We start from the raw sequence: 11306 nt of genomic DNA on the forward strand, positions 1-11306 counted from the left end.
TATGAAGTTGTTGTTAAGTTCTTATCTTGTAAATTTCTCAATTTTTAGGTGGGAAGTTCAGTGATCGATCGCTTCGCCTATATGTAGTAGTACTTCTATATACTTACTATGTACATATTCTATGCATGCACTAAACCTAAGAAGATAACCGCTAAGATTAATTAGGTGCATACTAGATTTTAATTAGGAATAGTCAATAATAATGATTATGATTATGTGCTTCGAGAATAATCACGATTATGATTATGTGCTTCCAAAATAATCACGATTATGATAATGATAAAACCCGCATTACATGCCGAGGCCAACAAATTTAGTCCCGAAATACATTTCTAACCTCGCGCAAATTTATTTCTCCGATGCCGTACCGCCCACCACAGTTTCCTTCCTCGGTTCACGTTTCTGTTGCACCCCAAACCACAAACAACACTGTCGTCACGGAAACTCTTTTCCAAGGACCCCTATTACAAACACTCTCCTCTGATACACACATCATACTTCACATGTTGCGGTTGCAGCCGTAGTGAACTTACATAATACACAGAGCTCGAAGGGGAAGATTGGGCTTCAAAACGTAGTAATGTGTAATATGGTAATTCGGAATAAAAATCAACAGCTACGCCTTTCCCTCAAAGGTGCCCCTGAGAAAAATGCTAGCCCCGCTTAGCCCTGCTCCAATTCCATCACCCAAAAAACCCATAGTGTCATATCTTCATCAAAGTCATGACCGATAATCATGAAAGTTATATACACTCCCTCCCCAACACCCCTGCCATACTGCAAATCCCAACGCCTCCCGCAAGCCCCCTAGTAGCTCTCCCCAACCCCACTCAATTTCCTCGTCCGCATCGGCGGCTTCATCCCTCCACCCGCTAGACTCGCGTTGCTCCGCTTCTTCTCCAGCTCCCTCTCTCCATCCCCGAGTATACCATTACTCATCCTCTTACTCGGCGTCTTCGCTACCAGTCCCCCACTCTGCCTCCGCGGCAGCCCACTAGCAGGCACCGGAATAGCGCTTCCATCCTCCCTCCCCAGCGTCATCCGGCGGTTCGGTGTCCCGAACTCAAACTCGCGGTACTCGTCCAGATCGATGTGGGACACGCTCTGGCTATGTCCGACGCTAGCGCTGAAGTTCCCGCCGATGCTGCTACGAGGCCGTCGCGACTCCGCCAGCGTAGACTGTGAGTAGTGACCTAGCGGGGTACGCGCGCCAGTCATGCTCGTGCGACTCAACGGGCGGTTAAGTTCGGTGCGGCTCTGTGGGCGGTTGGATTCGGTGCGGCTTGCTGGGCGCGCAAAACCCCCGCCAGGGGCGCCAGTGGTGCTGGCGCGGCTGCTCGGTCGGCTTCCATCAAACTCGCTGCCGCCACGATTCGAGACGGGCCCGAAAGTCAGCCGGCTGATGCCCGAAGTGCTGATGCGGGAGACATGTCTGGTTGTCGGGTTGGGAGTCTCCTCTCCGCCGTTTACGCTGCTCGTTGCGCTGGTCGTGCTCCCACCAGTGCGCTTGCGGCTGCGTATCGTGATTGAGGATGGCATATAACCACCAGCTGCAGACGTTGTCCTTGGGCTCGCCCGTGGCGGGGTATTGACTGGTGCTGGTAGCTTTGATCGTGCAGACTGAACGCGTTGCTCGAGGCGCTGCACTTGCGCGGTAAGGGAGCGGATGTGTGTGAGTGATGCAGAGTTGGGTAAGCCTTTAGGTTGAGTAGTGCGAGCGCGAGAAGCAGTAAGGCTGACTGAAGGAGTTGGGCGTTTAGAGGATGCAGGGATGGACGGGCCGCGCGACGATCGGAGTGGATGCGCGGAGGAGGGGTATCGCATCGGCTTGGGAGTAACGCTAAGATCGGCGGATGGTGCGCGGATGCGGCTTGGGGGATTGAGAGGGGTGCGGAAGGCTTTGGGTGCTTTCGATGAGCGATCGGAGATTGGTGGAGAAGGTGGCGTAGGTGTTTCGGAGATAGTGTCAGCTGTGGAGACAGATTTGCTATCGGGCGGGGTGGTGATTAGAGGCGACGAAGCGATGGAGTCGGGGGATATTTCACCGGCGAAGGAGGGAGTGTTGGGTGCGGTAATGTCCGTAGATAATATTGGTAGCTGTCTGCTCTCTTGTCGCTTGAGCTTGTCCTGCAAGATCTCTGCTTCGATCTTCAAGTCTCCGAGCTCATCACGGAGGCGCTGCGCTTCAATCCGGAGTCCTTCTCTTTCCTGCTCTCCGATCTTGATCTCCTCCTCCATCATGACCGCCCTCTCGATAGCGACATTATACTTCGATTCTACGTCCTCTAGCGACGAGGTTGTATTCCGAGCTTGCCTCTCAAAGTCGTCATTGGCTACTTCAATATCCCGTAACTTCATAACCAACGTCCGATTTGAGTCTCGTAATGTCGTAATCTCCTTCTGGAGGGTATTTTGCGCCGCACCTGCCTCGTTCTTTGATTGCTTGTATTTGTTCTATGACGAGATGTTAGATTCCACTATTCTGGCACCGCAGAGTTGTCGCAGGGGCTTTTACCTTCCACTCGTCAACCTCAAAACCTAAGGTCTCGGCCTTCTGCTGCAGAGCCCTCTCCCGTTCCTCGGCGGCCTCCACATCCTTCTCAAGCTCCGCCTCAAGCTCCTGGCTTGACGACTGGAACTCAGCTAGCTCATGCTCAAGCTGTTCATATTGCGCTTTGTAATAGGCGAGCGCATCCTCCGGCGCGGTTGGCTCCGTTGGTGGAGAGGATGGTGGTTCATCCATGGGTGGTTGGCCTTATCTTATATCTGGGTTACTGTTGTGTTTATAGCATGCGCCGGGACGCTTGGTATTGCTATTTAAGTTCTAAAGTTGTGTCTAGCTGATTCTAGTCGCAAAGCGCCTGTCGAAGTGGTTGTTGCTGGTCTTTATTTAAAATATGCCGTGTTTCGTTGAGTGGTGTATGCATATAGGCTTGGTATCTGTCCCTGTCTCGGATACGTGCGCAATGTAAAGCGTGCGATCTGAACAGGTTGGAAATCGTCTGGAATTCTTTTGTAGTAGGCGAATATCGTGTCGTCGTAGTCGTAGTTGTCGTGGTCGTCGTTGGTGCTGGATTCGTCGGCGGGGTTGTCGATATGGCGGTGTCAAGGTTTGTTGTGTCGTCGTCGCTCTCTCCTGCTTGTAGAGATGGGTTCTGTTGATCAAGGTTGCTCCTATCTTGGAATCGCGTAACAAATTTGGCGCTAACCGTCTCCCTAGCAATCTCATGTCACGTGCCTTTTTTTTTTTCAAGAAGTGCCCGTTTGCAGGAGATTATGCTGCTTCTTCAAGTGCCACGTATATATCACTTGAAACGTAATTAGTTGTCCGTTTTTAATGAGTATAATGGGTGACATTAATATCGTGCTAATAAATGGATATCAAAAACAATTGTGGAATAAAATTATGAATTATTATTAAGTTAGTTAACGTACATGTATAGCGAAAGCGCCAAACAAGCGAAAGCGCCAAAATTATCTACCCTCACGACAAACATTGCGATAAATCTACCACAACATTAGAAATCAATTGAAACTACTCGGAGTCCTCTTCCTCAGAGGTGTCTATTACAATCTGACACGTGCGCGCATTGTGCCCAGTCTCACCACACTTGCCACAGCGACGGGCACGGGTTTCTTCCCTTGGCTTCCGACCACGGCTTGCCCTTATTTCCTGCTCTACCTGCTGCACAACATCCCTCTCATCCTGTAGCTCTTGCGCCCCTTGTTGACTAAGTGATCCTCCTTGCTGTAGTCGTGTCTTCCTAGCTCTCCGGCGCTTGCTTAGTACTTCATTTGCCTGTCGTAGGTTTTGGTTCTCTCCCTTTAGCAGTGCTAATTGATGCATTATTTGCGATGCACCCTTTGTAAACTGGTCAACAGCTGCATAGATTGAGGTTGGAGAGCTATTTTGATGGCGTGAAATCCGAGTTTTAATAAATGTAGACTGTGACATAGCTTCAATTGGGTTGTTTGGTGTCTGAGAAACCCAAGGTTGAGCAGTACCTGGGCGGGAGCTTGGAGGCGTTGGTGTCCTTAACTTAAGATCAAGTGTAGATATCACTCTCTCAGGGTCAAATGGAAGAAGCCCTGCCCCTCGGAACCCGCCTCAAATGTTACTTTCCGTCATTGTAGTGTTAAATGCAGCGTGGAAGGCAGGAAAGAAGTCATCCTTTGTAATATGAGAAATATGAGCCTGCATCATATCTTCAATTTGCCGACCATAGGCCTGCTTTAACGGGCCGAAACAGCCAACATCAAGTGGCTGGAGTAGATGAGAAGAGTGAGCAGGCATACAAAGCGTAATAATGTTGTGTTCCTTGCAGTACTCCTCAAACTCATCTGAGTGGTGGCTCTCATGACCATCAAGGACTAACAAGCGATAACCACCAACACTCCGGGCCTTTGTATGCTTCTCAAAGTGCTGAATCCAATCCATGCCTCTCTCGTTTGTAGTCCAGCCATTTTCAGTAACAGAAATCACCCAATCGCTTGAAAATCCACTATTCTCATACCAAGATTGTCATACTGACATTCGTTGCACTCAGTTTGCTATCAAACTCAAGAGCAAACTTAGAAATCTCCTCCTCAAACCTACAAGTCACCATACATATCTTGGCTTATCACACCAACAACAGAAGCAATACTACTCAACGATTGCTGCAAACTCTTCTACTACATCTGTTTATGCTACATACATCACGGCATATCATTTGGACACTCATTGAACAAGTTATTAAGAAAATCTCCTCCTTAAGGGGGTGGGCCAATACTACCACATGGCATATCTCTACCAACTAGAGGCCTAGGAACATGAACGATAGCTCTAGAAGCTTCTACAGCCCTCTATGATTCATTACACGTCATCACTCCTTAGTTACCCACAAGATTGGTTAAGTTATGACATAATTTGTCTATAGGTACTCTGACCTTGGACCTCCTTTTCACTTCCTATAGGCTAGGAACCCAAGAGATGGTTCTATGGGATTCTCTTACGTTCACTACATGATTAGCAAGCTAGTTGTGGGTCGCACTTGATTTCTAATACATTTACCAAGCCTGGTTAGTCATGGAAAGTCATGGAAAATGAGAGAACTACACTCCTTTGGCATAAATAGGATTGCCCTTTCCTTAAGAAAGGGCAAGCAGGCAATACAGTAAATCGAGTAGCACATACTTCTACGTCTTTTCCAAGCTTCCAAGCATTGATCTTGTTATTCTCTGTTTTTGAAAAGTCAGTGAGGTGCTAACCTCTGACTTACCCCTGAGTTCTCAGACTCAACATTTGTTGCAACTTGTCTAAACCACTTCACCACATCATACACCTGATTGCTGCGTTGTGGAATAGTCTAAGCTACAACCCTTTGGCTCTGTTTCCTAAGACAGTGTGTTGTCTTAGTAAATTCATCCCTTCCTTGGGTGGCTAGATTCTCATATCTGGTGCACCCACCATTACAAAGATGTAAGGTGGTTTTTGCCTGCAACAATGATAAATGGTGGTACTGCCCAACCTTGAGAACTAACGCCTTGGATTACTGTAACCCATTCCCGATTACCAGGCTGTACCTTCTTTGCTTTTGCCCGCCCGTCTGAGCTTGTTACAACCATAGCAGTTGAGATAACGCCCATCATAAACCCAGTCTCATCAAAGTTGTAGATATCTGCTTCATCGATACCATATTTCGCAATTGTGTTACGCACAAGCTCAAACCAGCCATTAATAACTTCTGGATCTTCGCACTTAGCCCTCTGGTAGTCGTATTTGCGCTGAAAGCGTGTCTGGAGCTCTACACGCCGCTTAACAAAGTTTGAAGCCCAACGCGACCCAACGCGTGACGCGTCGCGTGTTGCAAGTAGTCGACTTGCCATATCTTCAACAACAGACAGCCGAGGAGGAAACCCTTTGGCAGCTAGGTCGAGTATATACTGAACAAGGATGGACTCCTCTAGGTTAGTTAATTTCCGTGAGTTGGCTTGGATATCGCGTCGTGAAGGTACACCTTCTAGACGACGACCTAGCTTGCGGTGGTCCACAGAATAGATCCTAGCAGCAACTCGAAGGCGTAACTTTGGGTCGCTTTGCATAGCCTGGATAGCTAGCACTAATTGGCTTTCATCGTTTTTATGGGGCATGTTTTGTTGTTGAGGAATTTAACATTTAGTTGGGGGGTTTGGTCACCGCATCATTTTGGCGCTTTCGCTTGTTTGGCGCTTTCGCTATACATGTACGTTATTGGTCGTTGAAATAAATAATAATCGTTGGTTCTCAAACCACCGCCTGGAGGCGGTTGGCGAAAGCGAACTGGGACGCGAAAGCGATTGTGGGACACTTCGGGAGCAAACTCGCGACGCGACACGACCGACCATGAACATGACCGACAACGAGCACAACTACAACCACAACTATGCCGGTAGTTGAAGTAAATAAAAATGAAGCTCTTTTAAATGCCATTGAATTTTTAAATGAAAACCCAACAGAGAAGAGTGCTACAGTAGCACGGATGTACAGAGTAAACCCAAGTACGCTCCGGACTATACGACTACGACAACGACGCGCATCACCACAACGCACCGCTGTGCCACGCGGAGGCCAGAACAGAGTACTGTCTGATGTACAAGTTACAGCTATACAAAGATACATCCAACGCTCGTACGAAAATGGGTACGGTGCAACTAAGCCTATGGTGTTCAGTGCCATCTGCCAACTACGTGCAGCAGAAACTCCAACACGTGCACCACCATCACAACGGTGGTTCCAGACATGGATTAAGACACAACAACACAACTTCCATACAATAAAAACCCGGCCAATTGAAGCAGCACGGGTTGCATCTCATGAAGTATCAGCTATTAAAGAATGGTTTTATGAATTTAAAGATGTGTGTAATCAACTAGATATTACTGCAGGTGATATCTACAACTTTGATGAAGTTGGATTCTGTGTAGGAATGAGCACCGGTGAACATGTGTTGGTACCATCTGCAGTAAAGGAGGTAAGTTGTTTCTACTTATCTTACTTTATATTATTCTAATATTTATAGCTTTATATACAAGCTCCAGAGAACAGACAAAGTCTTACAGTTATAGAGACAATTTCAGCTGCTGGCATTGCACTTCCACCGTTCCTTATTATACAAGGAAAATTACACATGGAAAGTTGGTACCATGACAATCTACACGGTGATGAGAAAGTTGCAGTATCCGATTCCGGATATACAAACTCTGAGCTTGCAATGGAATATCTACAGCATTTTATTCAACATACACCGTCTATAAGAACGAAATTGTTAATAATGGACTCTCATGTCTCACATGAAGTTCCAGAGTTTATAATACTTGCACATCAACACAATATACACTTACATGTGTTTCCGTCTCATCTTATGCATATTCTACAACCGCTAGATGTTACTGTGTTTGCACAATATAAACATTGGCACCGACGTGCAATTCAACAAGCAATCCGGAATTTTGATACAGATTATAATGTTATATCTTTCTTTAGAGACTTGTCTACTATCCGTAAGAGACATTTACAAAGGGTAACTGTATCAAGTCTTTTAGAGATGCAGGTATTTGGCCACCTAACTATGAAAAGATTCAAGAGAAGGTTGCTATATATGCAAAACCAGAAGTTTTAGAAACACCACAACGTGCATTTCAAGCAAGTTATGATCTTTCAACATGGAGTCAAACATTTGATAGGATCCTTAGTTCACCGTCACGGCAAAAGTGGGCATCTTCTTATACTGAAATCCAAACTCAGTTAACAGAGGCTGAGCTGTTCCAGTCAGAGCTTGTACAAATTACTACTATTATGACTGAGCAACGACAGCGGAAGGTTAGAAGTCGGAAATCTATTCAAAAAGGTGGTGCTATTACAATTGAACATGCACGGCAAAGGATTTATGAGAAGAAGGTAAAGGAGCAACTTTTAGAAGAAGCACGGGAGAAAAGAGAGAGAACACGCATGGTGAACGTTGAGCGTAAGATGCAGCTCCGTGCTGGCATCGATGCACGGAAGGCAGAACGTACACGGAAAAAGGACCTACATGAATTTCAAAAAAGTAACCCAGACACGGAGCCACCAATTGGCTTACGTACAGAAATCATTGACCCGGACGTTACACAGAAGAAACGTGAGGAGGAGGAGGAGGCGGACCGACTGTTAGCCATCGAGGAGAGTGGGTACGTGAACTTTGCAGGCTTGGACTACGACATGATTCACGATGCAAGTGACGGTGGCTGTGATGATCAATCACTGCCTGACAATATTGATCCAAATCTTTTTTAATTATTTAATTCTATAACTTATATATATTTACAGCATTGTTACGTTGTCAGTCGTGTTCATGGTCGGTCGTGTCGCGTCGCGAGTCCGCTCCCGAAGTGTCCCACAATCGCTTTCGCGTCCCAGTTCGCTTTCGCCAACCGCCTCCAGGCGGTGGTTTGAGAACCAACGATTAAACAAAACCATCTTATAAAACTATCCAAGGCGCATAAACACACATTTACTCAAGGTCGTTGTATAAGATGACTCCTATGAACAGTTATCACTTGGGAACGAGGTAAAGTATCAAGTGGCGGCATGGGACGAGTTTCGTTATAATATGAAAACATCATCAAGGTTAAGGGAAAAGTCACACCTGGGGTTACTACATTTTAAGACAAAATCCAGTGATTGAGCTCTTGTATTTTCGATAACGCCAACCCTGTCACAGCCACATGTATCCATACAGTCCATCATACAGGTTCTAACCTCTCATACAATACCAAGGTTACTCAGTACTGGCTTTCAGCAATTTCAACGTCATATATCCTTCAACGGTCTGCTTCCCGACCATCAAGCTATCAAGTCTTCTTGCTACCCCCTGTGTTGTTGCTGCTGCAATTCTTCATAGACAACCTCTTCGGGGGTTGTAGACTCGGGGTGGTTAGGTCCAGACTGCCATTTTCTGGACTGGCCTCATCCCCGGAAAACATCAATGGCTCGGGTTCTGTCTGGGCCTTTTCACTGTGGGCTTTCGAATCGCTCTCTATGTCACCGTGACCTGTTTCTGAACGCACACATGCACAGTGGCGATGCTCGCGGCGATGATAGTGAACGATCGTACTGAATGTAACAAGGGTTATAAAGTTTCATTATATCCCGCCGGCTGCAAAGTAACCACGGTGGGAGGGAATACGCACAACTCAATGATCCCAGCAGCAACCGAAACCATCATGAGGTCAATAAAGGCGATTACTACAGGGTAGCGACGAAATCGACATCATAGCGACTGTAGTGCCCAGCCTGACCCCCATTCACGAAGTATAAAACAAGTGAGGGGTAGGAATACCGAGGATTCCCTTGCACTGGCCCCGGTTGCAGATAAAGAATGATACTGAAGAAGTGCTTGCCAAAAAAAAAACTTAACGAATGTCGGGTGCTTGTACCCGCAGACCTACTGAAGCATGGTCATTGAAAGTGTAAATATTTGGAGAGATGATCCCTTTTGGATGTAGACGAGGTTGTGGATGGGAAGTCACGCCTGGGAGCCCGTTCGCCGAATGCTACTTCCTCATAAAGGGGCCCAGGACAAACTTCGACGAACGACCACACCTTCAGTAGTATTCAATTTATGTTTAGTCCCACGACAAGTTATAGCAGCCATAGCTATATAGATAACTATAAGTAGACGAATAAGTTATTATCTTGCAGTTTCTCAAAGAGTGTCGTTGGGCTGAGATAGTAGGGTTCAGTCTGGCCCAGACATTAACCGAGAACATCCGGATCGGGGTATCATTTATCCGTGCCACTGCAACCCCCTTACTACCCGCCGTCATTTGATCACGGGGCACAGTGAACATCGAGGGCAATCCACTAGCTTGTAACCATTTCAACCTCGTGCTCCTTTTCTGACGTCGTCGGTCCTTTCGCGCAGTTGTACCGGCCGTCAGCTTGACCTACCTAGCCTGCAATAAATCGCCGAAAGCTAGGAACCAGGATTCGGGCCATGCCAAAGTGAATGACGACTCCGCCTCATCCGGCGAGGAGACGAGTCACCTACCACTTGCTCGCGCAACTATAGAAACAGGCGCGCGGGAGCTCACCACATCGCGGCCGAATCAAAGACGATATGGTCCTGAATAAGCTGCACATCCCGCTTGACAACTGGGTAACTTGTATTGAGTTCCCTGCTCCTCGTCGTCGCCTCGCTGGGAGATATCGCCACGTAACTGGATCATCACCTGTCCAAATCACCACCTGTCCGGAACATCTCTTCCTCCCGCCAGCCTATGCTTGATATTTGATATTTGATATTTGATATATAAGCGGGATCCGTATTGAAGCAGTATAGCTCTGGGCTCTAGCTCTAGCTCGTATCACCACCAACCTCCGTGGCTTCTCCAAAAGGCCATCTCCTCGACGTCGGCAGGGTGTTATCCTCAACGAAGTGTGTTTTGGAAGGCAATAGTCTCTGGTGAAAAGAGAACTGCGCCGCCATGGACGAAGCGGCGATTATGGAAGCTGCAGAGGTCGCTGTTGACGGACTGATGCTAGTCTGCCACCTGGTGTTGGTGGCGCTTATGTACGCGACCGAACTCGCAGTTTCGTGTGGTCAATGGCTTTCCACACGGAAGATGGGATGGGAGACCGTCTCATCTTGGACGGTGTTTCTGGTGTTGATGTGTGCATCGCTCGGAAACTCGTGGTTCCTACCAGAGGAAGTGGTACCGGGATGATATGGCTTGACCAAGAACCGGTGAAGTGAATTGAAGGAGTGGCTGTTTATTTGGAATACCCGCAACCCCTGTCAACCAACCATTCAACTACAAGAAGTACTCGCCATATCGACCACAATGCTACTCTTGCCTGTACTTGTGGAATTCTCACTCCGTGCCCGGCATAGGGATGGCGATGCCTCCCAGGCCGCCAAGTGCCAACCCGGCGCCAAGCTCAATATCGCCCAACTGAGAAGATAAAGCTGGGCACCACTCCTCTGAGACTAGCTCGGGAGCAGAGTTTTCTACTATATAAAGTAATTACAGTAGCTAGATTAATAAGATATGCTTTTCACTGATCACTGTTTTGAACCTGGTTGACACGCCCGTAATTATCATTATTCTATTCTTACGGACCGCTATGTCATACTGACATTCGTTGCACTCAGTTTGCTATCAAACTCAAGAGCAAACTTGGAAATCTCCTCCTCAAACCTACAAGTCACTATACATATTTTGGCTTATCACACCAACAACAAGAGCAATACTACTCAACGATTGCTACAACCATCTATGATTCATTACACGTCATCGCTCCTTAG

At 47.1% G+C, this 11306-nt stretch overlaps 1 protein-coding gene across 1 annotated transcript; it reads right to left on the reverse strand.

The window, feature by feature from the left end:
• Positions 1-249: 249 nt before the first annotated feature.
• On the reverse strand, positions 250-3146 carry NDE1_2 (NADH:ubiquinone oxidoreductase). The gene is made up of 2 exons (XM_024469427.1): positions 2516-3146; positions 250-2454 (listed from the first exon to the last, which is right to left on the reverse strand). Exons 1-2 carry the CDS (start codon positions 2741-2743, stop codon positions 808-810), a joined length of 1875 nt encoding a protein of 624 aa, XP_024322418.1. The 5' UTR covers positions 2744-3146; the 3' UTR covers positions 250-807.
• Positions 3147-11306: the final 8160 nt, after the last annotated feature.

Source organism: Pseudogymnoascus destructans (genome assembly GCF_001641265.1).
Source record: "Pseudogymnoascus destructans isolate 20631-21 unplaced genomic scaffold scaffold_16, whole genome shotgun sequence".
In the NCBI taxonomy this organism is placed as follows: domain Eukaryota; kingdom Fungi; phylum Ascomycota; class Leotiomycetes; order Thelebolales; family Thelebolaceae; genus Pseudogymnoascus; species Pseudogymnoascus destructans.

Bases quoted from the DNA above. Each gene is read 5' to 3' on its own strand.
- NDE1_2 (XM_024469427.1), bottom strand. From the start codon at position 2,743: ATGGATGAACCACCATCCTCTCCACCAACGGAGCCAACCGCGCCGGAG. The intron at 2,455-2,515 runs GTAAAAGCCCCT...ATCTCGTCATAG, and splicing joins TTGAGGTTGACGAGTGGAAG to AACAAATACAAGCAATCAAA.